This window comes from Artemia sp. Qi Xiang Cuo, chromosome 9, assembly GCF_049724085.1.
Source record: "Artemia sp. Qi Xiang Cuo chromosome 9, ASM4972408v1, whole genome shotgun sequence".
NCBI lineage: Eukaryota > Metazoa > Arthropoda > Branchiopoda > Anostraca > Artemiidae > Artemia > Artemia sp. Qi Xiang Cuo.
In genome coordinates, this window is record NC_142802.1 from 13,121,937 (window position 1) to 13,146,306 (window position 24,370).

The 24,370-nt window shown below is 37.5% G+C and overlaps 1 protein-coding gene across 1 annotated transcript in view; it reads left to right on the forward strand.

Moving 5' to 3' along the window:
* The window catches only part of LOC148948326 (polyamine-transporting ATPase 13A3-like), a 117,453-nt gene that overhangs the window by 81,482 nt on the left and 11,601 nt on the right, over positions 1 to 24,370 (forward strand). Inside the window, exons 10-11 of the mRNA XM_089094889.1 lie at positions 2,471 to 2,659; positions 10,752 to 10,961. Of these exons, the coding sequence (XP_088951015.1) occupies positions 2,471 to 2,659; positions 10,752 to 10,961 (399 nt within the window). The remainder of the gene's footprint in view (positions 1 to 2,470; positions 2,660 to 10,751; positions 10,962 to 24,370) is intronic.

A 24,370-nucleotide genomic window follows, 5' to 3' on the forward strand; every position in this document is an offset into this window, starting at 1 on the left:
AAGCCCTAGAGGCATTGTTATATGTTCTTTGGACTATTTTGAGTACAGTGTATATCTCAGAATTTCAATCAGATTCGTTTGGTGAAAAAAGGGGTAGTCGAGGGGAGAGGGTTAGCTGCTTTTTACCCCTCTGGGCTTTTTTTTACCCCAAAAGCCTTGTCATAGAAGATTTGGACTATTTTAAATAAATGGATATATCAAAATTTTTATTGAATGCATTTCGGGACAATACCACGTATGTCTTGGGATGGGGGATAGCTGCCCTCTGCTCACTTTGACTCTTAAAAAGGGCACTAGAAATTATAATCACCAATCCAATGAGTCCCCTCCGAAGTATATTCGACCACCCTTGCTTTAAGAACATTACATGCTCCCAGGGCATAACTGCATTATAACTTTCAATTTCAAATCAAATGATCCCCATCTGAAGTTTATATGGCAACCCATTCCCTAAAAAGCTTATATGCCCCCAGGGCATGACTTAAAACCCTGTTCCCAGGTCACTGGGGGGCTGTGCCAACCCTTGAGGAATTGTTGTATGTTCTTCGGACTATTTTGAGAAAAATCTCTATCTTACAATTTCAATCAGATTCGTTTGATGAAAAGAGGGGTAGTCGGGGGGGGGGAGGGCTAGCTGCTCTCCGTCATTCTGACTCTTTAAAAGGAACTAGAATTTTCCAGTTTTCAACCAAATGAGCCTTCTCTAAAGCTTATACAACCATCCCTTCTATAAAAAACCTTAAATGCCCCCGTGACATAGTTTAAAACCCTTACCCCCAGGCTCGGGGGGTTTGTTTCAACCCCAAAAGCCTTTTCATGCGATATATTTGCTATTTTGAATAAAATGTATATCTCAAAATGTGTATTTGATGTATTTCGGACAATAAGACGTGCGTATGTGTGAGGGGGGAGGGGTAGCTGCCATTCAATGACTTTAACTCTTAAAAAGGGCACTAGATCTTCTGGTTACCAATCCAATGAGCCCCCATCCGAAGTTTATATGACCATGCTTTCTACAGAAACCTTATATGCCCCCAAGGCATAGCTTACAACCCTTACCCTGGGGACTGTAGGGTTGTCATCCTCAAATACATAGTTTCCGGGCCTTTCAACTACGTTAAACAAAATGGCTACCTCAAAATTTTGATCAGAAGCGTTTGGGAAAATAATGGGTGCGGGTGGTATCTGCCCTCCCATCACTTTTGACTATTAAAAAGACCACTATCCCTCTCAATTTCTAATCGAATGAGCACTTTTAGAAGTTTCTACGACAGCACTTTCTATAAAAAATCCTGAAAGATCATCCCGAAAGATATAATTTCCTGATCCCTCAACTACGTTGAAAAAATTGACTATCTCAAAATTTCGATTAGATTTGTTTGGAGAAATGGTGGGCTTTGAAAGGGGTTAGTTGCGCTCCAATCCCTTTTGACCATTAAAAAGGGCACTAGCTCTTTCCATTTTCCGTCGAATGAGCCCTTTTCGAAGTCTCTACGATAACTCCTTCGATGCGAAGGGCCCTGATCTAAGACAAAAAAAAATAATACATTGTCCCAACATCATTCTTTACTTAGGCAGCGCTATTGCGCTGCCTAGGATTAGGCCTATATAAAAAACAAAAGTAGTTTTGGACGCGACATTTGTGTTTTGTTATTTTGATATGTACTTTATAACTAAATGTTGTGAATTGAATGTCTTCTATCGAATAATTTGTAAGTTTTTATTATGCAAATTAGTTAAGCTTCACTTATATTAATAAGACGAACCCGTAACTTTGGTCCAATTTATGTGCCGCATTTTATTATAAATATTATAATTGTTCTGTTTGTTCAATTTGATTTTTATTTGTATCAGCACTTTCCAAATCATTCTTAAGAATAGCCTTAGTTGCCAGGATCAAAATTAAAATAAATTACTTTCCAAGCCCATTCTCGAGTGGCAGACATGTAAGCAGACGGTGACAGAAGAAGACAGGTCCCTTTCAATAAAAAAGCTCTATTTTTTCAATTTTTCTTCTAAATTATTCTATATTTATAACAATTACTTTTTTTGTAATATTTTCAAATATCTCTTCCCCGTAAAAATAGTCCCTGCTTTCTAACTAATAAGTTATCACTCTCGGAAAGCGATGACTCCTTCAATAAAACATAGAAACTTGGAAAATCAAAACACAAGATTGTCGCTTGTGTAATGAAAAACTGTTTGACTTGCAAACGGTTGAATTGAAGTTATCAAGTATTTTGCAATAAGTTGCATAGGTTGCATCAAGACGCTGGGTAATTGAAGACAGAGAAAAGCCAAGACAGATAGTCCTTTCCCTAAAAAAGAAAAACAAATCGAACAGTCGTAACTCTCATCTAGAATTATTATTATCAAGTTTGTTCCGATTGGACGGTGTTTATGTCTAAAATTCAAACCTGGAATTTCAACTAAAATATCAAAGCTGATTGTTTATTTTATTTTTTTGCAGGGCTCAGTCGCTGATATAGTCCTAAATAGTTTAGACAGCATAACGTTTGTAATACCGCCCATTCTTCCAGCGGCTTTAACAGCATCCATGGCTTTTGCTCAGAAAAGGCTGAAGAAAAATGACATTTATTGCTTAAATTCAAAGTTTATATCGATGTGTGGAGGAGTCAATGTGGTTTGTTTTGATAAGGTAACTTATAATTGATTTAATTCACTTCCTTTTTATTGTTTACCTTTTCCTCTTCTCCTTACCGCAAAATTTCGGGGCCCTCAAACATAGGTTCCTGCGGCACGAGAATGAGAGTTTTTAGAAAATTTAAAAATATAGCTATACTTTCCGTGACTGAATTAAGTCTAGGGTGCAACAGATTCAACGAGGGTCGTTGGGGCTGACTACCCTGTCGCTGGCTCTCCAGCAATCATTGACTTATTTTTTTTGTTGGTTTGAATAAGTGTTGCTTAAAATCATAAGTAAATACAGCCAAAAAATAGAAGAGATGACAGTCCGCATAATCGTCAGTTTACGGAATATGACAGGTGCAGTTCCCTTCGTCAAAAATTTGGTACTAGTTCGCTTAACCAGTGCTAGTACTCCTTCTATATTCATATCAAATAAAAAAGTATTTTTTCAACTTTGGAGTAAGGAGCAACATTAAAAAAAAGAAATCATTACGTATATGAGGGAGTTACCCTCTCCTCAATGCCTCGCTCTTTCGCTAAAATTTGACTTTTGTCGCAATTATTTAAGAATGACTCCTGAAATACAAAGCCGTTTAATTGGGGTAATAATATTTTTTAAAAGTCTAAAAAACTTTAGCGCAAAGAGCGAGATATTGAGGAAGAGGCAACCCCCCTCATACAAGTAATAATTTCTGTTCGTTTTAATTTTTAACGTTGCTCCTTACTTTCAGTTGAAAACTTGTTTTATATTTAATTTTTGATAGTTTTTAAATTATGTCGGGAAATTCGGCTTCCTCTCCATGGAACATTCCCTTACCCCACGAAAAGCTCCTCCGTGGCAACATCCTCCCATATAACTCTTCCCACCGGAAAACTCCCCCCTCTGGAAAAAATATATGTATAATTTGCGAAAACTATATGCAAACAATGGGCAAAGTTTATAGCTTGCACCACTCCCCCGGAGGCTCTGGGAGGCTGAGTCATCCTCAAAGACATAGTTATTAGATCTGTCGACTAAGTTGAACAAAATAGTTATGTCACAATTTTGATCAGATGACTTTGGGGAAAAAAGGGGCGTGGGAGAGGGGTTAGCGGCCCTCCAATATTTTTGGTAATTTAAATAGGACGCCACAAATTTTGATTTCTGATCAAATAAGCCATCTCCCGATCTAGTAGGATTAACGGTTCGATACAATCACCCCTGGGAAAACAAAAAACAAAGGCGTCCGTTATCTTTCTTCTGGCAAAAAATGCAAAATTCCACATTTTTTTTGTATTCGAGCTCAAAACTTCTACAATATGGTTCTCTGATATGCTAAACCTGATAGTATGATTTTCATTATGATCACCTGATGTTTCGGGGGTGTTTTTCCACACCTTTTTCAAAAATTCGGTAAATTAGCTCAGGCTCGTAACTTTTGATAGGTAACATTAAACTTGATGAATTTTATATTTTGAATAAAGGTCAAAATTTGATTCTTTTGCAGTATCTATTTTTATCAAGACTCTATTTCTTAGAGTTTTGGTCAATATTGAGCTGCATCGCTCCTTACTTACAATTTGTTACCACGAACTGTTTGATACTTGAGCATCCTGGAGTATAAGAACCAAAGTTATTATTTAGTTATATACCAGCACTTTATAATGAGAAGATATATAGCTTTATACATCGGATAATGTAAATATTCGCTACAAACTGGGTAACCAATGTAGCTAAAGAATCATTCAAGTGCCAAGAATATCAACGAAAAATAACTCTTGCCCTTTAGACTCATTAAAGAGTTCGTGGTAACGAACTGTAAGTATGGAACGACACATCTTAATAGTAACCGAAACTCTAAGAAACAGTGTCTTGATAAAAATAGATACATCAGCAGAATCAAATTTCGATGTTTATTCAAGCTATAAAGTTCATCAAATTTAATGGTACCCATCAAAAGTCTCGAGCCTGAGAAAACTTGCCCAATTTTTGAAAAGGGGGGAAACACACTCTGAAAAATCAAGTGGTCTTAATAAAAATCGCCCCGTCAGTTTCAGCATACCAGAGAACCCTACCTTAGAGGTTTCAAGAATCTATATACAAAAATATGGAATTTTGCATTTTTGCCAGAAGAAAGATCACGGATGCGCGTTTATTTATTCTTTTTTTCCCAGGGGCAATCATATCGAAACAGTAATCGTAGAAGATCTGAAGAGGGCTTATTCGATCGGAAATTAAAATTACTAGTGCCCTTTTTAAATGATCAAAAATATTGGAAGGTAGCTAGCGGCCCTCCCAAGCTCATTTTCCCCCAAAGTCAGCCGATCGAAATTCTGAGACAGCCATTTTGTTCAGCCTAGTCGAAGAACCTATTAAGTATGTCCCTGAGGATGACTTAACCCCTCACAGTCCCCAGGGAAAGGGCTGCAAGTTATGAACTTTGCCCATTGTTTACATATAGTAGTGGTTATTGGGAAGTATACAGACGTTCTCTGGGGGGTTTTTCTAATGGGGGGTATCAGGTGGGGTGTTCCGTAGGAGGATCTTTCTATGGAGGAATTTTAAGGGGGGAAGGTCATTTTCCATGTAGGGAGAGTCTGATTTCCGATCATTATTTAAAAAACGATCGGAAGTTAAACAAAAAAAAACTAGTTTTTTTAACTGAAAGTAAGAAGCAACATTAAAACTAAAAACGAGCAGAAATTATTGCGTATATGAGGTGATCGCCAACACGTCAATACCTCGCTCTTTACGATAAATTTTTTTAGTAATTTAAAAGAGCTATTTATTCTAATTAAACAGTCTTTGTGATTCAGGAGACATTCTTAAAGAATTGAGAGAAAATTTGAACTTTAGCGTAAAAAGCGAGGTATTGACGAGGGATTGACCTCCCCCCCTCATATACGTAATGATTTTGATCGTTTAAGTTTTAATGTTGCTCTTTACTTTCAGTTGAAAAACTCGTTTTTTTGTTTAATATCTGAATAGACCCATGTCTATTCGTGCATAAGAACCGCGGTTTTCTATGATTTTGATTATTTCAAGGTTATGAACTTTATAGGGCAATTTCACGTTTTTTTTAAATCAGTTTTGCCACCTTGAACCGTGAAAATAAAATAAAAACTAATTATTTATAATAACAGTCTGTTGATTACTTTACTGAAGAAAATTAAATGAATTTTACTGAAAAAAGTGTGCATTGTCAGTTTAATATACATATGCTGATATTCATTCCTTAAAATCTTAATTGATTTTTGATTTCTTAAAGTTATAAAAGTGAAAACATTTGAAAAAATTTTTTTCAGTAAAGTACATATTATATTCTGGCTTATAGAAAGCTTGGGGTTTAGAACCCTACTCATATTAATTTCTGCTCGTTTTGAGTTTGATTCTCTTATTTATTTTAATTTCTGTTTGCTTTGGATTTCATTTATTTGCTTGTACTGATTTGTTGTAGATTCACGCGTGGTAGATGAGTTTATCTTATATTGACTCATTCTGGCTTACTGCAGTTCCTTACTTTTTTTCAAAACTTTTTGGTTAAAAAAGTTTTTTTTAATTAATTTCTGTTCGTTTTATATAGACATAATCTTTTTCAGGGAGAAACACTGAGCCTCTTCTGAAGTTAAACAACCATCCCTTCCATAAAAACCTTAAATACCCCCTAGGCATAGCTTACAACCCTTGCCCCTAATTTCTGGGGTTTGTTTCAACTCCAAAGACCTTGTTATATGGTATTTAGGCTATTTTGGATATAATGGCTATCTCAAAATTTCTATTAGATGCATTTCGGGGCAATACGACATGTTTGTGTGTGTGGGAGGGGGGGGGGGGAGCTGCCCTTCGATAACTTTAACTCTTAAAAAAGCACTAGAGCGTCTGATTACCAATCCAATGATCCCCATCCGAAGTTTATATGACCACGCCTTCTATAAAACCTTGTATGTCCCCAGGGCATAACTTACAGCCCTTACCCTGAGGGCTGGGGGGTTTTGTTATCCTCAAAGACATAATTTCCATAAATTGCTTTCTGATCACTTTCTACTAATAAAAAAGGCACCAGTGTTCTCAATTTCCAATCGAATGACCCCTTCTTGAAGCCTCTAGGACAAAACTTTCTATAAAAACATTATATGCCCCAAGGGCAAAACTTATGACCCTTTTCCTGAGTGTGGGGGGGGGGGGTGGTTGTCATACTCAAAGACTTAATTTCCAGAACTTTCAACTTGTTGGAAGTTGTTGAACAAAATGGCTACCTAAAAATTTTGATAAGATGTGTTTTGGGGAAATGGTAGGCGTAAGGGAGGGGGAAGGAATAGTTGCCCATCGATCACTTTCGACTATTAAAAAGGCTACTAGCCACTCAATTTTCAATTGAATGAGCCCTTTTTGCAGTTTCTACGACAACACTATCTATAAAACCGTATATGCCCCCAGGGCATAACTTAAAACCCTTGCCCTGAGGGCTGTTGGGGGGGGGTGGTTATCATCCTCAAAGATATAATTTCTAGAACTTTCAACTACGTTGAACAAAATGGCTATCTCAAAATTTTGGTTGGATGTGTTTGGGGAAATTGTGGGCGCGAGAGTGGGGTTTGTTGCCGTTCAATCAGTTTCGACTATTAAAAAGGGCAATAGCCCTTTCAATTTCCAGCCGAATGAGCCCTTTTCAATTTTCTACGACATCATTATCTATAAGTACCTCATATGCCCCGACTGCAAAACTTATAACCCTTGCCTGGGGGTTTGGGGGTTTTGTCATCGTCAAAGACACAATTTTCAGAACTTTCAGCAACGTAGAACAAAATAGCCATCATAAAATTTTTATTATATGTGTTTGGGGAAATAGTGGGTGTGAGAGGGGGGTTAGTTTCCCTCCAATCACTTTTGACTATTAACAAGGGAACTAGTTCTTTCAATTTTCAATCGAATGAGCCCTTTTTGAAGTTTCTACAACAACACTTTCTATAAAAACCGTGTATGTCCCTAGGGTATAACTTACAACCCTTGCCCTGAGGGCTGCATGGGGGGAGGGGGTAGCATCCTCAAAGACATAGTTTCCAGAACTTTCAACTACGTTGAACAAAATGGCTGTCTCAAAATTTTGATTGGATGTGTCCGGGGAAATGGTGGGCGTGAGAGGCGTGGGGGGGGCAGTTGCCCTCCAATCACTTTCTACTATTAAAAAAGAGAACTAGCCCTTTCAATTTCCAATTGATTAAGCCCTTTTGGAAGTTTCTACGACAATCCTTTCTATAAAAAACCTTATATGCCCGCAGGGCATAATTTACAATCCTTACTCTGAGGGTCGTGGGGAGTTTGTTATGCTCAAAGACCTAATTTCCATAATTTTTAACCACGTTGAAAAAAATGGCTATATCAAAATTTTTATGGGATGTGTTTGGGGAAACAATGAGCGTGAGAGAGGGGTTTGTTGCCCTCCAATCCCTTTCGACTATTGAAAAGGACACTAGCCCTTTCTATTTCCAATTGAATAAGCCCTTTTTGACGTTTTTACGAAAACTCATTCTATAAAAACCTTATATGCCCCCAGGGGGTAACTTACAACCCTTACCCTGAGGGGTGTGGGGAGTTTGTTATGCTCAAAGACATAATTTACAGAACTTTCAACTACGTTGAACAAAATAGTTATCTCAAAATTTTGATTGGATGTGTTTGGGGAAATGGTGGGCGTGAGAAAGGGGAAAATTGCCCTTCAATCACTTTTGTCCTTTAAAAAGGGCACTAGCCCTTTCAGTTTCCAATCAAATGAGCCCTTTTTGAAGTTTCTACGACAACGGTTTCTTTAAGAACCTTATATTCTCCCAGGGCATAACTTGCAATCTTTGCCCTGAGGGCTCTGAGATTGATGTGATCCTTAAAGACCTAATTTCCAAGACTTTCAACTATGTTGTACAAAATGGCTATCTGAAAATTTTGATCGGATTTGTTTTGGGAAATGGTGGGCTTGAGAAGGGGGTTAGTTGCCCTAAAATCACTTTCAAATGTTAAAAACGGCACTAGCCCTTTCAATTTCCAATTGAATGAGCCCTTTTTGAAGTTTCTACGACAACCATTTCAATATAAACCTTATATGCCCTCAAGGTATAACTTACAACCCTTGCTGTGAGGATATTATAATCCTTAAAGACCTAATTTCCAAAACTGTCAACTATGTTGAACAAAATGGCTATCTCAAAATTTTGATTGGATGGATTTGGGTAAATGGTGGGCTGGAGAAGGGGGTTAATTGCCCTCCAATCACTTTCAATTGTTAAAAAGAGCACTAGAGATTTCAATTTTTAATCAAATGAGCCCTTTTTTAAGTTTCTATATCAATTCTTTCTATAAAAATCTTATATGCCAGCAGGACATAGCTTACAATCCTTGCCGTGGGGCTGTGGGGGGGGGGTGTTTTCATCCTCAAAGACCTAATTTCCAAAAATTTCAATTACGTTGAACAAAATGGCTAGTTCAAAATTTTCATTGGATGTTTTTGGGGAAAAGTGGGCCTGAGAGGGGGGTTATTTCCCCTCTAATCACTTTCAACTATTAAAAAGGGTGCTAGTCCTTTGAATTTCCAATCGAATGAGCCCTTTTTTATGTTTTTATGACAACTCTGTCGATACGAAGTGCCCAGGTCTAAAAGAAAAAAAAAAGAAACAAAAATGATATATTTTAAACCATGCCAACATGGTTCTCTACTTAGGCAGCGCTATTACGCTGCCTATGATAGTTAGTAGGAAAGATTTGGTACCATATACTTTTAGCCAAAGTTTTACCCACGTTTCAGTTTCATTTGAATTTTGAGGAGTTTTGGAACGAGATGCCTTGCAAAAAAACTACAATTTTTAAAGGAAGAAGACAAATGCCCAAAAAATCTCCTATTATTTTGGGATTAAGAAATTTCAATGGAATGTCCATTAAGGTTTCTTCTAAGAACCTTGGTGGCAATCTTTATTTTTTTATTTTCATAACTGTTCAATTTTAATCTAATCTAGTTTAATCCAATATTTAATTAAGTACTTAATATATTTAGTTATATATAAACTAATTTATTTTATTTAATACAATATTTGATGTAATTTCTATTAATCAATATATGTTCTTATATATTTTAAATGGACTTTTCTATAATCATTACTATTTTCTTTCCCTACACCAAATTTATCTCGGCTAGCATACCATTTATCCCTATTTCTACCAGCCAGGCATTAAAATCCCCTAACAAAAATACTTTCAACCTGAGACCCTGTCTATTTGTTTCTGCAGCTGTAAGTGAAGCTCATTCGAGTCTTACCATGATCATTGCACGATCACGACCAATGGAGTTCCTCAGTGCCGTGTTGTGGATGTACCTCTTTTTTACTTTGTTTCTATTTTATTTCCAGATTCATATTTTGATCCAGATTCATATCTATTAATAAGGAAATAATAGGGCTCTTCAATGCCGTGCTGTTAATGTATCAGTTTTTCATTTCATAACTATTATATTTTTATATACATATTTTATTCCTTCTATATTAATGAGAAAAAATTATCTTTAAGCTAATCAAAACTAAAGGGATCTGGTGATCCAGATACTTATTCATTATTAATGTAAGAGTGACAATTTGGTCAAAGCTTTCTCTCCCCTTCCCAAAACCAAATTGTCCTTCTCTTGAAACTTCATCTACAGCATCTGAGTGTAGATGCTAGTTCATCTGAGTCACTAACATGATCACGAATAATGGGGTTCCTCAATGCTGTGTTGTTGATGTACCAATATTTTAATTTAATTCCAATAAATAAAAGTTCAAATAGGGATAAAATCCTTTTAATAGACATTGATGATGATAACAGTGATAGAAATTCACAAAAATACCAGATATTTCGGTCACATAAGCAGTGACCATCATCAGTAGTAAAAATGGTAGTTTTACTTGTATTTATGTGAATTTCTATCACTGTTATCATCATCACTATCTATTTGAAGGATTTTATCCCTATTTGAACTTTTATTTATCGTCATCGAAAGGCAATGTGGTCTCCAAAATTATCTACTTTATTTCATTCCTATTATGTTTTCAGATAAATATTTTATTTCTTCTATATTAATGAGAAAAAAATGTTGAATTTATAGACTGGTACCCTGACCGAAAGTGAAATAGTCATTTCTGGCGTTTTACCAGTTGTTGATGGATGCAGCTGCTCTCCCATTTCTGATTTGAACAAAATGGATAGAAACTCTGATATCATTACTGCAATGGCAGTATGTCATTGCGTGGTGAAAAACCATGGTGTCCTTCAAGGCAATGCTGCAGATATTACTCTTTTTGAAGCTTCCAAATGGGTAAGGAGTTTTTACTTCAATTGTCACTTAAATCCTAAAAATAATAAAACAAATAATCCATCAACTCAAATCATTAAGCAGAATTGAACCGGATAATCATTTTAGAAGGATATGTCCTTATTACAAAGGCATGTCTTTATATAAGGTACATTTCAACCAATTTAAGATTCTAAGGACTTACATAAGGTCTGTTCAAACCTGGAAATCACAATTTTCTAATATTTTTCGTTCGGTTGTTTCAAGATTATGAACGGTTTAGAACAGTGTTATATTTTTGTCGGTGTTGCCATGTTGAATAAGAAAAAAAAAGTAGTTGAAAATAATCAGTTAAACCTAGCAAGATTTTTTCCTATAAGAATTCAATCAAAATCTAATAATTCCCATAAACAGCTGCACCTTCAAAGGAAAGCTACGACTTCTGAAGCTGTTTGTTGCTATATATTTTTAGATTTTTTTTTGCTGATATTTCACCCACGTTTCCTTTTTTAAATTTGGCGCCCGAAGCTACCAACCAACGCACAACTGCATATTTCGCCGCAAAACTGAATTCCCGATGTTTCTTCATTTCATAAGATAAAAATAGTTGTAAAAATTTACACTTAACCAATCCAAACAATCAGACTTCATACCCACTTTAACATTTTAAGCTCGGATACTGGATACTTAACGAATCCGTTTACCCCTTCCACTGTAGATTAAAAGAAGATGAAGAGAAGGGTAAAATCCCAGACAAGCTACTTTTTGCTATCTTAGAAAGTAGCTAGGATAGGAAAATGAAACTTCCACGAATATATCTATAGACTAAATTATGTCCCGGCAAGGTTTTTGAAGTGCCTATCTCCTCTCCTTCTCCCTCTTGAGGACACTAACCTTTGATGAACTTTAAAAAATCATTATTTATAAAATTTAAATCTTGCAAAATAGATCTTATGCTTAAATGAAGTACAAAATTAGTACTTTCAGCCTCACAACTTTGCGCAGTCCCAAATTAAGAAGTTGCAAAGATCTGGAAATACATTTCCTAAATTCAGAAAAAAAATCGTCGGTATGACTTAAAATTTTACTCCAATAACATGTACTGTATTTTCAGAATTAGAACCAGAAAAAAAGAAACTGAAAATTAATACATAATACTGTTTTGTCTTAATTCCAATAGGTAGACCTGTCAAGTAGGCAAATTTCTAAGACATACATATGAGAAGAGGGTTAGCATAGTAGCTTGGTAATACCTTTCCAAACTCTAGTTTTAGCTCTGGATTCATTACTGAAAGTTTTATTTTCTAAGCCTAACCAACTTCCAAGATAGCGAAAAGTAGCTTGTCTAGAATTTTATGAAGGAAAGAATTTTAGCTTGATATTGCTAGAATAAATAGTCTAGCAGAAGAGATTAAGTTTGCTCATAGACTTGCTTATAGATAAATAATAATAATAATAAATGATGAATAAATAACAGAAATAATAAGGAAAGATAAATAATATATATGTAATAATAAGTTTGCTCATAGGTAAATAGACTCAAAAATGGAAAAGATAGATAGCCTGAAATTCTTCATTAGTTATTAATTGTTATTAACCTTACAATTATGAACAGATTTGAATTTTGTCCCAATTCTCTAAGAAAGACTCCTGAAACACAAGGGTCGTTTAATTTGAAAAATAAGAGGCTTATTTAATAGTAATAAAAAACTTTAGCGTAAAGAGCGAGGTGTTGAGGAGGGGGCATTCTCTATATACGTAGTAATTTCTGTTCGTTTTAAGTTTTAATGTTGCTTCTTACTGCCAGTTGAAAATAAATTGTCTTTTTATTAAAAATTTTATACCAATCTCATATGACACTAAACACAAAGATCTACGGCCCCATTTGCTGGTTCCTAAAACCCCAAATGTTGTCAAGGAAATCTTTTCAACAGGGTCCAGTTCTTGGGAGCATGGCTTTACATGGGAGGTATAATAACAAAAAGCTTAAACACATACTAAAATTTTAAAAGTATACACAAAATGGAAATATACTTCAAATATAGGTTCGAATGATCCAAGTTAAAAGCCAGAGTTTTCTGACGCAATGAGCTTTTTAGATGGGGTGGGGATGAAATATACCCCATCTCTTATTTTGTGTGCAGTTATGCTGTTTTAAAAATAAATGTGAAGAATGTTTTCTATCTTAGATAAAGTTATAGCCTATATTAGAATAGAAATTAAACAAAAAAAAAAAAAAACGTCAGAGGTAATCCTTGTGTACAAGTGAAAAGCAGAACGGTTATAAAGGTTTGTCGTATATCTGAAATTTGGGTTCAGAAACCGAAAACAAGACCCAAAATCTAAAATTGTTCAGCTTTGATTATCCGAAAACAGTTATGCGGTTCACTCTACACGAGGTTTTATAGCCCATCCCTTATTCAGTCTCTTTTATTCTAGTTTCTTAACAATAGTGAAAAATGTATTGTGTGAAAGCTGAAAAATTCAAGAAACGTACGGACATTGGGGGGGGGGGGCTAAATATCCCCCTTAGAGCGTGCCTGCTTTTCAAGACCATGGTTTGGCTAAACATATTTATGGGTAATAAAAAAGCACATAAACTATCATATAAAAAAGCATCTAAATTTCCCAAGCACCGAATATATTGGTTCTATTGATAGAACAATATAAAAATGGCTTTAATCCCAAACCTGGTTTTCTTCAGATTTTCAAGCTAATTTAGAAAGGAATCCATTTTTTGGGTGGGGGTTCAGCCCCTTCTAAGTTTTGCTCTGATATAAATATAGTATTATTCACCCGTGTATTATTATTCTTTTGGTTTCTTTTAGACAAGGGCACTTCGTAGCGAAGGAGTTGTCGTAGAAACTTCAAAAAGGGTTCATTCGATTGGAAATTGGAATGGCTAGTGCCCTTTTTAATAGCCAAAAGTAATAAGAAGGCGACTAACACCCCTTCCAGGCCCACCAATTACCTAAACACATCAAATCAAAATTTTCAGATAGCCATTTTGTTCAACGTAGTTGAAAGTTCTGGAAATTATGTCTTTGAGGAGGACACTCCCCCCACAGCCCTCAAGGTAAGGGTTGTAAATTATGCCCTGGGGATATAAGGTTCTTATAGAAAGCGTTGTCGTAAAAACTTAAAAAAAGACTCACTCGATTGGAAATTGAAAGGGCTAGTGCCCTTTTTAACAGTCGAAAGTAATTTAAGGGCAACTAACCTCCCTCTCAGGCCCACGATTTCCCCAAACACATCCAATTAAAACTTTGAGATAGCCATTTTGTTAACGTAGTTGAAAGTTCTGGAAATTATGTCTTTGAGGATGACAAAACTCCCATATCCCTCAAAGCAAGGGGTATAAGTTTTGCCCTGAAGGCAAATTAGGTTTTTATAGATAGCGTTGTCGTAAAAACTTCAAAAAGGGCTCATTCGATTGGAAATTGAAAGAGCTAGGGCCCTTTTAAATAGTCGAAAGGGTTTGGAGGACAACTAGCCCCCCTCTCAAGCCCGCCATTTCACCATACACATCCAATCAAAATTTTCAGATAACCATTTTGTTAATCGTAGTTGAAAATTCTGGAAATTAGGTCTTTCAAGATTACCCCCCTCCTCTCACAGTCCTCAAGGTAAGAGTTGTAAATTACGCCCTGGAGGCCTATAAGGTTTTTATATAAAGGGTTGTCCTAGGAACTTCAAAAAGGGTTCTTTCGTTTGGAAAATGAAAGGGCTAATGCTCTTGTTAATAGTAGAAAGTAATTGAAGGGTAACTAGCCCCCCTCTCAGGCAAACCATTTCCCAAAACACATCCAATCAAAATTTTGAGATAGCCATTTTTTTCAACTTAGTGGAAAATTCTGTATTATATTATGTCTTTGAGGATGACAACCCCCCTCTCCCCACAGCCCTCAAGGCAAGGGCTGTAACTTATGCCCTGGGGGCAAATAGGGTTTTTATAGAAAGCGCTGTTGTAGAAACTTCAAAAAGGGCTCATTTGATTGGAAATTGAAGGGGCTAGTGCCTTTTTTAATAGTTGAAAGCGATTGGAGGGCAACTAACCCTCCTGTCACGCCCACCATTTCCCCAAACATATCCAATCAAAACTTTGAGATAACAATTTTGTTAACGTAGTTGAAAGTGCTGGAAATGATGTCTTTAAGGATAACAAACCTCCCATACCCTTCAAGGCAAGGGGTGTAAGTTATGCCCTGGCGGAAAATTAGGTTTTTATAGATAGCGTTGCCGTAAAAACTTCAAAAAGGGCTCATTCGATTAGCAATTGAAAAAGCTAGGGCCCTTTTTAATAGTCGAAAGTGATTGGAGGGCAACTAGCCCCCCTCTCACGCCCACTATTTCAGCAAACACATCCAATCAAAATTTTGAGATAGCCATTTCATCACAGTCAAGGTCATTTCAGAACAGTCAAGGTCAGCACAGTCAAGGTCAAGCATTCATGCAGTTAACACCTCTTACTTTCTGAGAGGATTATCTGTTGAAAAAAAACGTTTTTTGGTTATATTGACTGTCAGGCTGTGTGATTGAACTATTTTTACTATTTCATTTGGATTGGATTATTTCATTTGGATAATTAGAAGGCTTTTATTGGAAAGTGGGGGGTCTTAAAAAAGCCCCCTTGCGGGTAAGTTTTTGTTTTTGCGACTTTACATTGAGTTTTGATTACGCTTGGACCTACGATGGCTGAAAGTGAAAAAATCATTTTGAACCCGTTACTGAATTGTGTTATAAGAGCACTTACAGACGGAATAAAATTGGACTGTATCATAAAAGCTAGTGTCGCTGTCTATGCGCACGAAGATGTTATAAATGCAAAGCGAATCTTTTATACTGAGTTGAATATTACGAGTTATCTTCTCACCTACTCCAAAGATGAAGACAATATCATTGAAATGTGCAAACTTCTAGTAGCAGCTGCGAAAAATAGTGTCAGCATGCCAAAATTTGTCATCTTTAACCCCTGCTCGGTTCCAGTTATCGGAGATGCAGTAAATGCATCAGTTACTGCCAAAGTAAATGAACTCGTACGGAAGCTTGATAGTTTCTTAGCTACCCAGTCCGCTCCAGCCGTCAATATTTTTACAAGCAGTTGTAGCGCACCTGAAATATCCAAGCCCAAAGATCCTTCCTATTGTGTTGTCTAGAAAAATCCCCCCAAAGAACTCAATGACCCAAATGACCGGAAAGCTTTCATAGACAGTTTCTGTGAAAATGCAAATGGCATTAGTGACTTCGCAAATCTGCAAACGAATGGAAGCTTGTGGTCAGGTCGAAAGCTGCAGCAACGAAAATCGTTGAGAAAGCGAAATCTTCCAAGCCCGATCTCAAAATTTCTGTATGAGAACCCCTGCCCCTGCACATAGCTGTGCTTCGAAATGTCCCTGAGGATATAAACTGTGAAGGACTAAAAAGTCTAATCCCTAATAGTACGAAGACTGAACAATGCGGAAAATCCCGTTCTTTCAAAGTGTATTTTGACACTATCAGTGAGCTCCAACAATTTCTGAGTGTTTCGGTGATTATCGGCTACGAGCGTCTACCTGCTGATCCGTTTAAGTTCTTGCCAAGAGGATGCTATAACTGTCACAAAATCTGTCTCCTCGCTTCCCAGTGTATGGCTGAACCCTTATGCTCTAGATGTGCCTCAAATGAACATCGTTTTTACGCGAGATGAACCATGTAGACAGCCGACATTCTGCGTTGAATGCAAAATCGGCAGTCACACGTGTTACAGTGTAAAATGTCCTTCAAACAGTAATCTACAAAAGAAATGACATCTGAAGCTTCTGCAGTTAAATGTTTATCGTGGAGCAAAAATGGCTCGTTCGCGAATAAAATTCCTATCTTAGAAGTTGTATTTGAGCAAAATAAAGTTGTCGGCTTACAAGAACATTTCGTCACAAGACGCAGTAAAAGTATTCTTAGTTTTAATAGTTCAGAATCGGTTTATTCAGTTTCAGCGAAGCAGCTAAGTGGAAAAGGGCGACCCTCCGGTGGTATTGCCACTTTCGTTCGTTCGACTCTAAGATCTAGTGTATTTGGAAGTCAAAGATAATTTTCTAGCGATTCGTGTTGAGGGCTGTGTTTTTATTTATGCATATTTGCCTAAAAATTACCATGATGAGCGTTTGGAGCGTGCCTTTACTTTTTCTAGTTATAAACTCGGTCAGTGTATTAACCGTATTAGATCTTTAAGTTTTCAATGCATATTAATTGGTGACTTCAATTGCGATTTGGATGAACCGCTCTTATCTAGGTCTTTTACGTGCAAACAACTTCGAAAACACCTCCTAGGTCTCGCCGTGATGGGCGTAAAAACAACCCTGTTTTATTTCAAGAAGAAGCCACCAGAGTCCTTAGTAGGATCCGTGTCCCTTTCCATCTTCTCTCTAGATTAACTTCTCTTTCAAAGGAGGAAACACAACTAGCAGTCGATATTTATTGCGCAGAAATTGGCCATACCCTTCGCTGTGCTGAAAAAGCTGCCGTCCCTCTAAGTAAGCCCCGTCATCCTACCCTTCCTGGCTGGTATGAAAATCCAGATTTAGTGGATACCCATTCTAAGTCTAAATTTTGGCTTCAACTTTGGATTTCTTGTGGACGACCCCGTTCGGGGGTAGTCAATTCAATCCACCTGCTCACAAAAAGAAAATTCGCGAAGGAGCTACAAGCTCACAGAAAAAAGATGATTGATATCGAATCTACAAGGGCCAAATTTAATCCTTCTCTCCTTTGGCGTTTTCTGTCCTCTAAAAGCGATGAGTCTTTGTCCGCATCTGCTATCCCAGATTCTGAATGGTACGCTTACTATGGGTCATAATTTTTGCCTCCTGACCCAGCCCTCAACGAAAGATATGAAGCTGAGTTGGACGACATCTTCGATAGTTGTCCTCAGGGTGATTATGTTGTAACAGGGGGAGCTGTATGCAAGGCCATCTCTCGCCTAAAACCTAAACAATCTTTCGTGATTGATGAGATCAGCGCACTTCATCTAAAAAGTGGTGGTTCCGCTCTCATTAGTCACTTAACTCTCCTGATGCAAATTATCCTCATTCAGGGTATTGTCCCAACCACTTTCTCAATTGGACATCTTACGCCAGTTCCTACAAAAGGAAAAAATACCATGCAATGCTCCTCTTTCCGTCCAATCACGATTGCTACTTTTATTCGTAAGTTATTTGAACTTTTATCCGTAGATGTGTTTGAGAAACTGTGTTTCAGTCCACCAAGACAATTCAGTTTCCAACGCGGTATTGGTTGTGCTGAAGCGCTCCATGTCGTTGCATATGCACTCCTGGATGCCAACAAATCAGGAGAAAGCCTGGCGATCGGTGTCTTAGACCTGCAGGGAGTGTTTTATTCATTGATTCATACGCTTATGTTGCTAAACTCAGCTAAAAGAGGAGTGAACTCGAATATCATTCGGGCTTTCCGTGATCTTTACTCTCGTCTTCGCGTGCGACTCAAGCTCCCTCCCGATAAAGGCCTTCCGCCAGCCGCACAGTCAGCTTTGATACCAGTCCGTAAAGGTGCCCGTCAGGGGGCAGTTTTATCCCCCAATTTCTTCAACAACTACATTATTGAGCCTTAAAACAGCTGTCCTTCATCATGCATTCTCAGTTCCATTGACATCTCCCTAGTATGCTATGCTGATGACACGCTGAATCTCAGCCGGACGCTTAACCGCCTTTCAGAAATTTTCTCATGTCTGCAGTCCAATTACGAGAAAGTCGGTCTGAGATTTAACTCCCAAAAGTCGGAAGTCTTGCTTTACAATTGGAAGAATGACCCTCCTACTAATGTCACTCTAGGTGATTGCTCAGTAAAACCAGTTGATAAAATAGTATATCTAGGGTTGTCAATAGGTACCTTATTACAGCATACCCGCTCCCTCCTGATCTCACATCTTGAACGGCGAATTTCCAGCTCCTATGCTTTGATCGTTAAATCCACTGTGAGATTTAACCGTCCATTACTGGCAAGTATTTACAACGCTACCGCTCTGCCACATATATTATATGTGACCCCTTTCTGGAAATTATTGGCAAACCGTGAAAAGTCTAAAATCTACTCTTTATTTTTTCGTTTCGCCAAGTACCTACTAAAATTGCCACCTTGGGCAAAAAATAGTTTTCTGACTCGAAGATATAATCTAGCGGACCCAAATCTAGCTGTTGAGACACTTATTAGCCGGCAAAAAAACAAAACCAGCAATTCTAAAGCAGGAGTGGGCAAGTTTGCTTGTTTAATTTTCCCTCTTGTTTCCCTTTTTTTTTCCTTTCAGAAGTTGTTGTCCTTGCTGCTATTTTTGAAGAAGTTGTTGTTTTATTTCTGCTGTAATCCTTGACGATGTTATCTTTTTGTTTTCTTTTTTAGTACTGTCTTGTATAATATTTGATAATTTGTTGCTTTTTTTGCTACCTTTTAGTATGTTTTCTTTTTCTTTCATCTTTTCGAATTTTTGTATACTCTGTCATTGTACATTTATTGTATACGACGGGTTTTCAATATGTTATTATTATTATTATTTTGTTCATCATAGTGGAAAGTTCTGGAAATTAGGTCTTTCATGATTCCAATCCCCCCCCTGACAGTCCTCAGGGTAAGGGTTGTAAGTTACGCCCTGGAGATATATGGACATATTTAGATGTGGGGATAATAGATGTGGGGATAACCACAGTAGCACTAAGGACAACCCTTGCAGCAAACCGATCAAATGTGCACTCTGTGGTTCGGACAAGCACCCTTGTTACAGTTTCAGCTGTCCGGAAGCGCAAAAGTTACTTGCAGTTAAGAAATGAATCGCGAATTAAGACTGATTACTTGGAACATTAACGGAAATATAATCAACAAACTGCCTATCCTCGAAAACCTAATTCGTAATCATAACATTGTATGTCTCCAGGAACATTTCCAGATTAAAGAAGGGACTGAACTTTTAAATATCGGTGATTCAATCGATCTTTTTGCTGTTGGTGCGAAATCGAGTGGGAGAGGCAGGCCCTCAGGTGGTATCGCAATCCTTGCTTCAAAGTCCTTACGCATGACAGTTATCCAAGTATCCGATAATTTTATTGCGATTAAGATTGAACGGACAATAATCTTCTCAGTTTATATGCCTATGGACAACAAATCATCTAAATCAGATTCCAAGTTCGTTTGAGCTTGTCGGAAATTAGCAAACGCTATTGCAAATTGTCGCACCCAAGATTTGTCGTACATTGTTGCCGGAGATATGAATTGTGATTTGTTGAATCCGGAAAGCCCTAGATCCCAAGTACTCTCGACTACATGCGCTGGTCTAAATATAATAGAAAATGATCTCGATTTCACGTATGTGCATAACTCTGGGGCAACTTCATCTCTTGATTTTATAATTTGTTCTCATCAACCAGTCCCCCTTTGCCAGTCACATGTGGATACGTCTATCAGCGCATCTGACCACTTATCAGTTAGTTATGTTTTCCCACCTAGTACATCTTCGGACTACAACCCTGATCTACCCAGTGGAAGAAAATGGCATCAGAAAGTTATGTGGGATAAAATTAATACCCCTTTATACCAGAAGGTATGTGACGATATTTTAGCAAGAATTCGCGTCCCTTACAATCTACTTCATAAATCTTCTTCAGTTGCAGCAAGTGATAAACAAGTACTGATCAATATATACTGTAGCGAAATAGTTCATGCCTTGCAGTGTGCGGATATGGCTGCAGTACCGATTTGTCGTGTTTATATTGGCTTGGAATCACCCAACTGGTCCGAAAATTTGGATATTATAGATGCGTGTGTGAACGAGATATTCTAGTTACGCGTGTCGATAGATAACGGCTAATCAAGGCATGGAATAGTGAATTCTATTCGTTTGTATGCTATGCGAAGATTTGCAAAAACTCTCGCTATACATTGTGCTAAGATTATTGAATGTGATAGTAAATATATAAAGCAAGAACCCGATCGCACGTGGAAATTCCTAAAAAGAAGAAACGTAAAGAATCAGTTGATGTTCTACCCAGTGAGAGTGAGTGGGTTAAATATTTTACGCATGAGTTCTCATCACCTAATACTGATCTGGAAAATAAATTTTCTATTGAGCTCTATGTGAGTCTTGCGGAATGTGAACGGGAAGTTGGTTTTGTTGTTTCTAATTCGTCAGTCAGTGAGGCACTCTTGAAACGGAAGAAGAAGTTGTCGAGGGGGGTAGATAACCTGTGCGGATTGCATCTGCAAGCGGGAAGTCAGAACCTTGTCGAGCACCTTTGTCTCCTGTACCAAATGATTTTTAATGCTGGGGTTGTTCCAGACCTATTCTGCACGGGGGTAATTATTCTTGTATTAAAGAAGGGAAAAGACGGGGGACAGTGTTCTTCTTACCGCCCGATAACTGTCGCACCTATACTGTGCAAGTTATTTGAATTGCTTGTTGTAAATAGGCTTAGGGATATATGTAACACGCCGGATAACCAATTTGGTTTCAAGAAGAGAATGAGTAGAGAACACGCGCATTATTTGATTGCTAATTTGTTGATTGACGCCGATGATTCAAATGAGACTTTGTATTTTGCCGGTCATGATGTCGACCGCGCGTTTGACTCCGATGTGTACCCTCAGATATTGTTGTCGGCCCGGAAATGTGGCGTGGATAAGTCTATTATACGCGCACTGAGGAATATGTATAGTAATTTAAAAGCGCGTGTAAATGTACCTTGTGTTAATGCTTTAACCCTATCTTCTAGTCTTATACCCGTACAGAAGGGAATACGCCAAGGAGCACTTACTTCACCACCGCTTTTCAATAGTAGTATTATTTCATCGCAAGAACCGGTTCAGTCTACATGTATCTTTAGAGGTCTCAATGTTTCGCTGATCGATTATGCCGACGACATTTTGAACGCGAGTAGAACACTTATAGGCATCTAAGAGACTTTCCGTGTTTTGAGTAAGGAGTATGGTAATATAGGTCTTTCTTTCAATCCCCAGAAGAGTGAAGTTCTCGTATTTAATAGCCACGTTAAAGATAGTGTACCAGTTGATGTTATTTTCGGTATTTATACGATTAAGTCTTCGTCTAAGATTATGTACCTCGGCCTTCCAATTTGTAGCGGTCTTAAAGAAACTCACCATTGCCTTGTTTTGCTGCTTGCTGTCTAGACGCGCAGAGCTTTTGGAATTCTCGTTTATATGAAGTGCTACTTTAACCGTTCTCTACTTGCAAGAGTGTATAACGCTTTTGTTTTGGCACATGTCATAGCCCTATCTCTGTTTTGGAAAATATTTACTTTGTCTGATCGCCACAATATTCGGTCTATTTTCTACAGATATGGCAAGTATCTGCTTCGTCTTCCAGTTTGGATGAGGAATTCAAATATATCTTTGAAGTACTGTATAGCCGACCCGTTTATTGCTGTACTGAGTCACCGTGTTCCATTTGCAAAGGCGTTTGAACCAAGCCTCTCTTCCTTATATGTTGCAATAACTTCAATTTGTCTTTTTTGTTTGTCGTAGGAATGTTCTTAATCTTCTTTTTCTGTTGTTGAGTTTTCTTCGGATATTTTGTTGTTATTTGATGTAACTTTTGTTTCTTTTCTTGTACTCCATTTACAACATTTTGTATGTTTAATAATGGGTAATAAAATAATAATAATAATAATAATAATAATGATAATATTAATAATAATAATAAAAATAAGGTTTTTATATAAAGGGTTGTCCTATGAACTTCAGAAAGGGCTCTTTAGTTTGGAAATTGAAAGGGCTAATGCTCTTGTTAATAGTAGAAAGTAATTGGAGGGTAACTAGCCCCTCTCTCTGGCAAACCATTTCCCCAAACACATCCAATAAAAATTTTAAGATAGCCATTTTTTTCAACGCAGTTGAAAATTCTGTAAATTATGTCTTTGAGGATGACAACCACCCCCCCCCCACAGCCCTCAAGACAAGGAATGTAAGTCATGCCTTGGGGGCATATAAGGTTTTTATAGAAAGCGTTGTTGTAGAAACTTCAAAAAGGGCTCATCGATTGGAAATTGAAGGGACTAGTGCCCTTTTTAATAGTCGAAAGTGATTAAAGGGCAACTAACCCCCCTCACGCCCACCATTCCCCCAAATAAATCCTATCAAAATTTTGAGATAGCCTTTTTGTTCAAAGTAGTTGAAAGTTCTGGAAGTTTTGTCTTTGAGGACGACAAACCACCCGCACCCCTCAGGGCAAGGGTTGTAACATATGCTCCGGGGCATATAAAGTTTTTATAGTTAGCGTTTCCGTAGAAACTTCAAAAAGAGCTCATTCAATTTGAAATTAATAGGGCTAGTGCCCTTTTAAAATTCCAAAGCAATGGAAGGGCAACTAACCCCCCTCTCACGCCCACCATTTCCCCAAACACGTCCAGTCAGAATTTGAAATAGCCATTTTTTGCAACGTAGTTAAAAGCTCTGAAAATTAGGCCTTTGAGGATAACAACCCCCCCAGTCCTCAGGGTAAGGGTTGCAAGTTATACCCTGGGGGCATCTTAGATTTTTGCAGAAACCGTTGTTGTAGAAACTATAAAAGGGGATCATTTGACTGGAAATTGAAAGAGCTAGTGCCTTTTTTATATCAGGAAGTGATTGGAGGGCAACTAATCCTCTTCTCACCTCCATCATTTTCTCAAATACATCTAATCAAAATTTTGAATATCCATTTTTCTCAGCGTATTGAAAGTTCTTGAAAATAGATCTTTGAAGATGACAAACGCCACCCACCCCCCAGGCCTTCAGGGTAAGGGCTGTGAGTTATGCCCTGGGGTACATTAGGAATTTTATAGAAATTATTGTTCTAGAAACTTCAAAAAGGTTCCATTCGATTAGAAATTGAAAGAGCTAGTGCCTTTTTTATATCAGAAAGTGATTGGAGGGCAACTAACACTCCTTTTACGCCCACCGTTTTCACAAATACTTAAAATCAAAATTTTGAGATAGCCATTTTTTTTCAACGTAGTTGAAAGTTCTGGCAATTAGGTCTTTGAGGATTACGACCCACCCACAACCCTCAGGGTAGGGGTTGTAAGTTATGGCCTAGGGTCATATAAGGTTTTTATAGAAAGGGTTGTTGTAGAAACATCAAAAAGGGCTCATTCGCTTGGATATTGAAATGACTAGTGCCCTTCTTAATAGTCGATAGTGATTGAAGGGTAACTAACCCTCCTCTCACGCACACTATTTCCCCAAACACATAGAATCGAAATATTTAGATAGTCATATTTTTCAACGCAGTTTAAAGTCCTTGAATCTATGTCTTTGCAGATGACCCCCCAACTAACCCCCCTCTCCCGCCCACCATTTCCCCAAACACGTCCAATCAGAATTTTAAATAACTACTTTTTTCAAAATAAGTAAAAGCTCTGGAAATTAGGTCTTTGAGGATGACAACCCCAACACCCCCC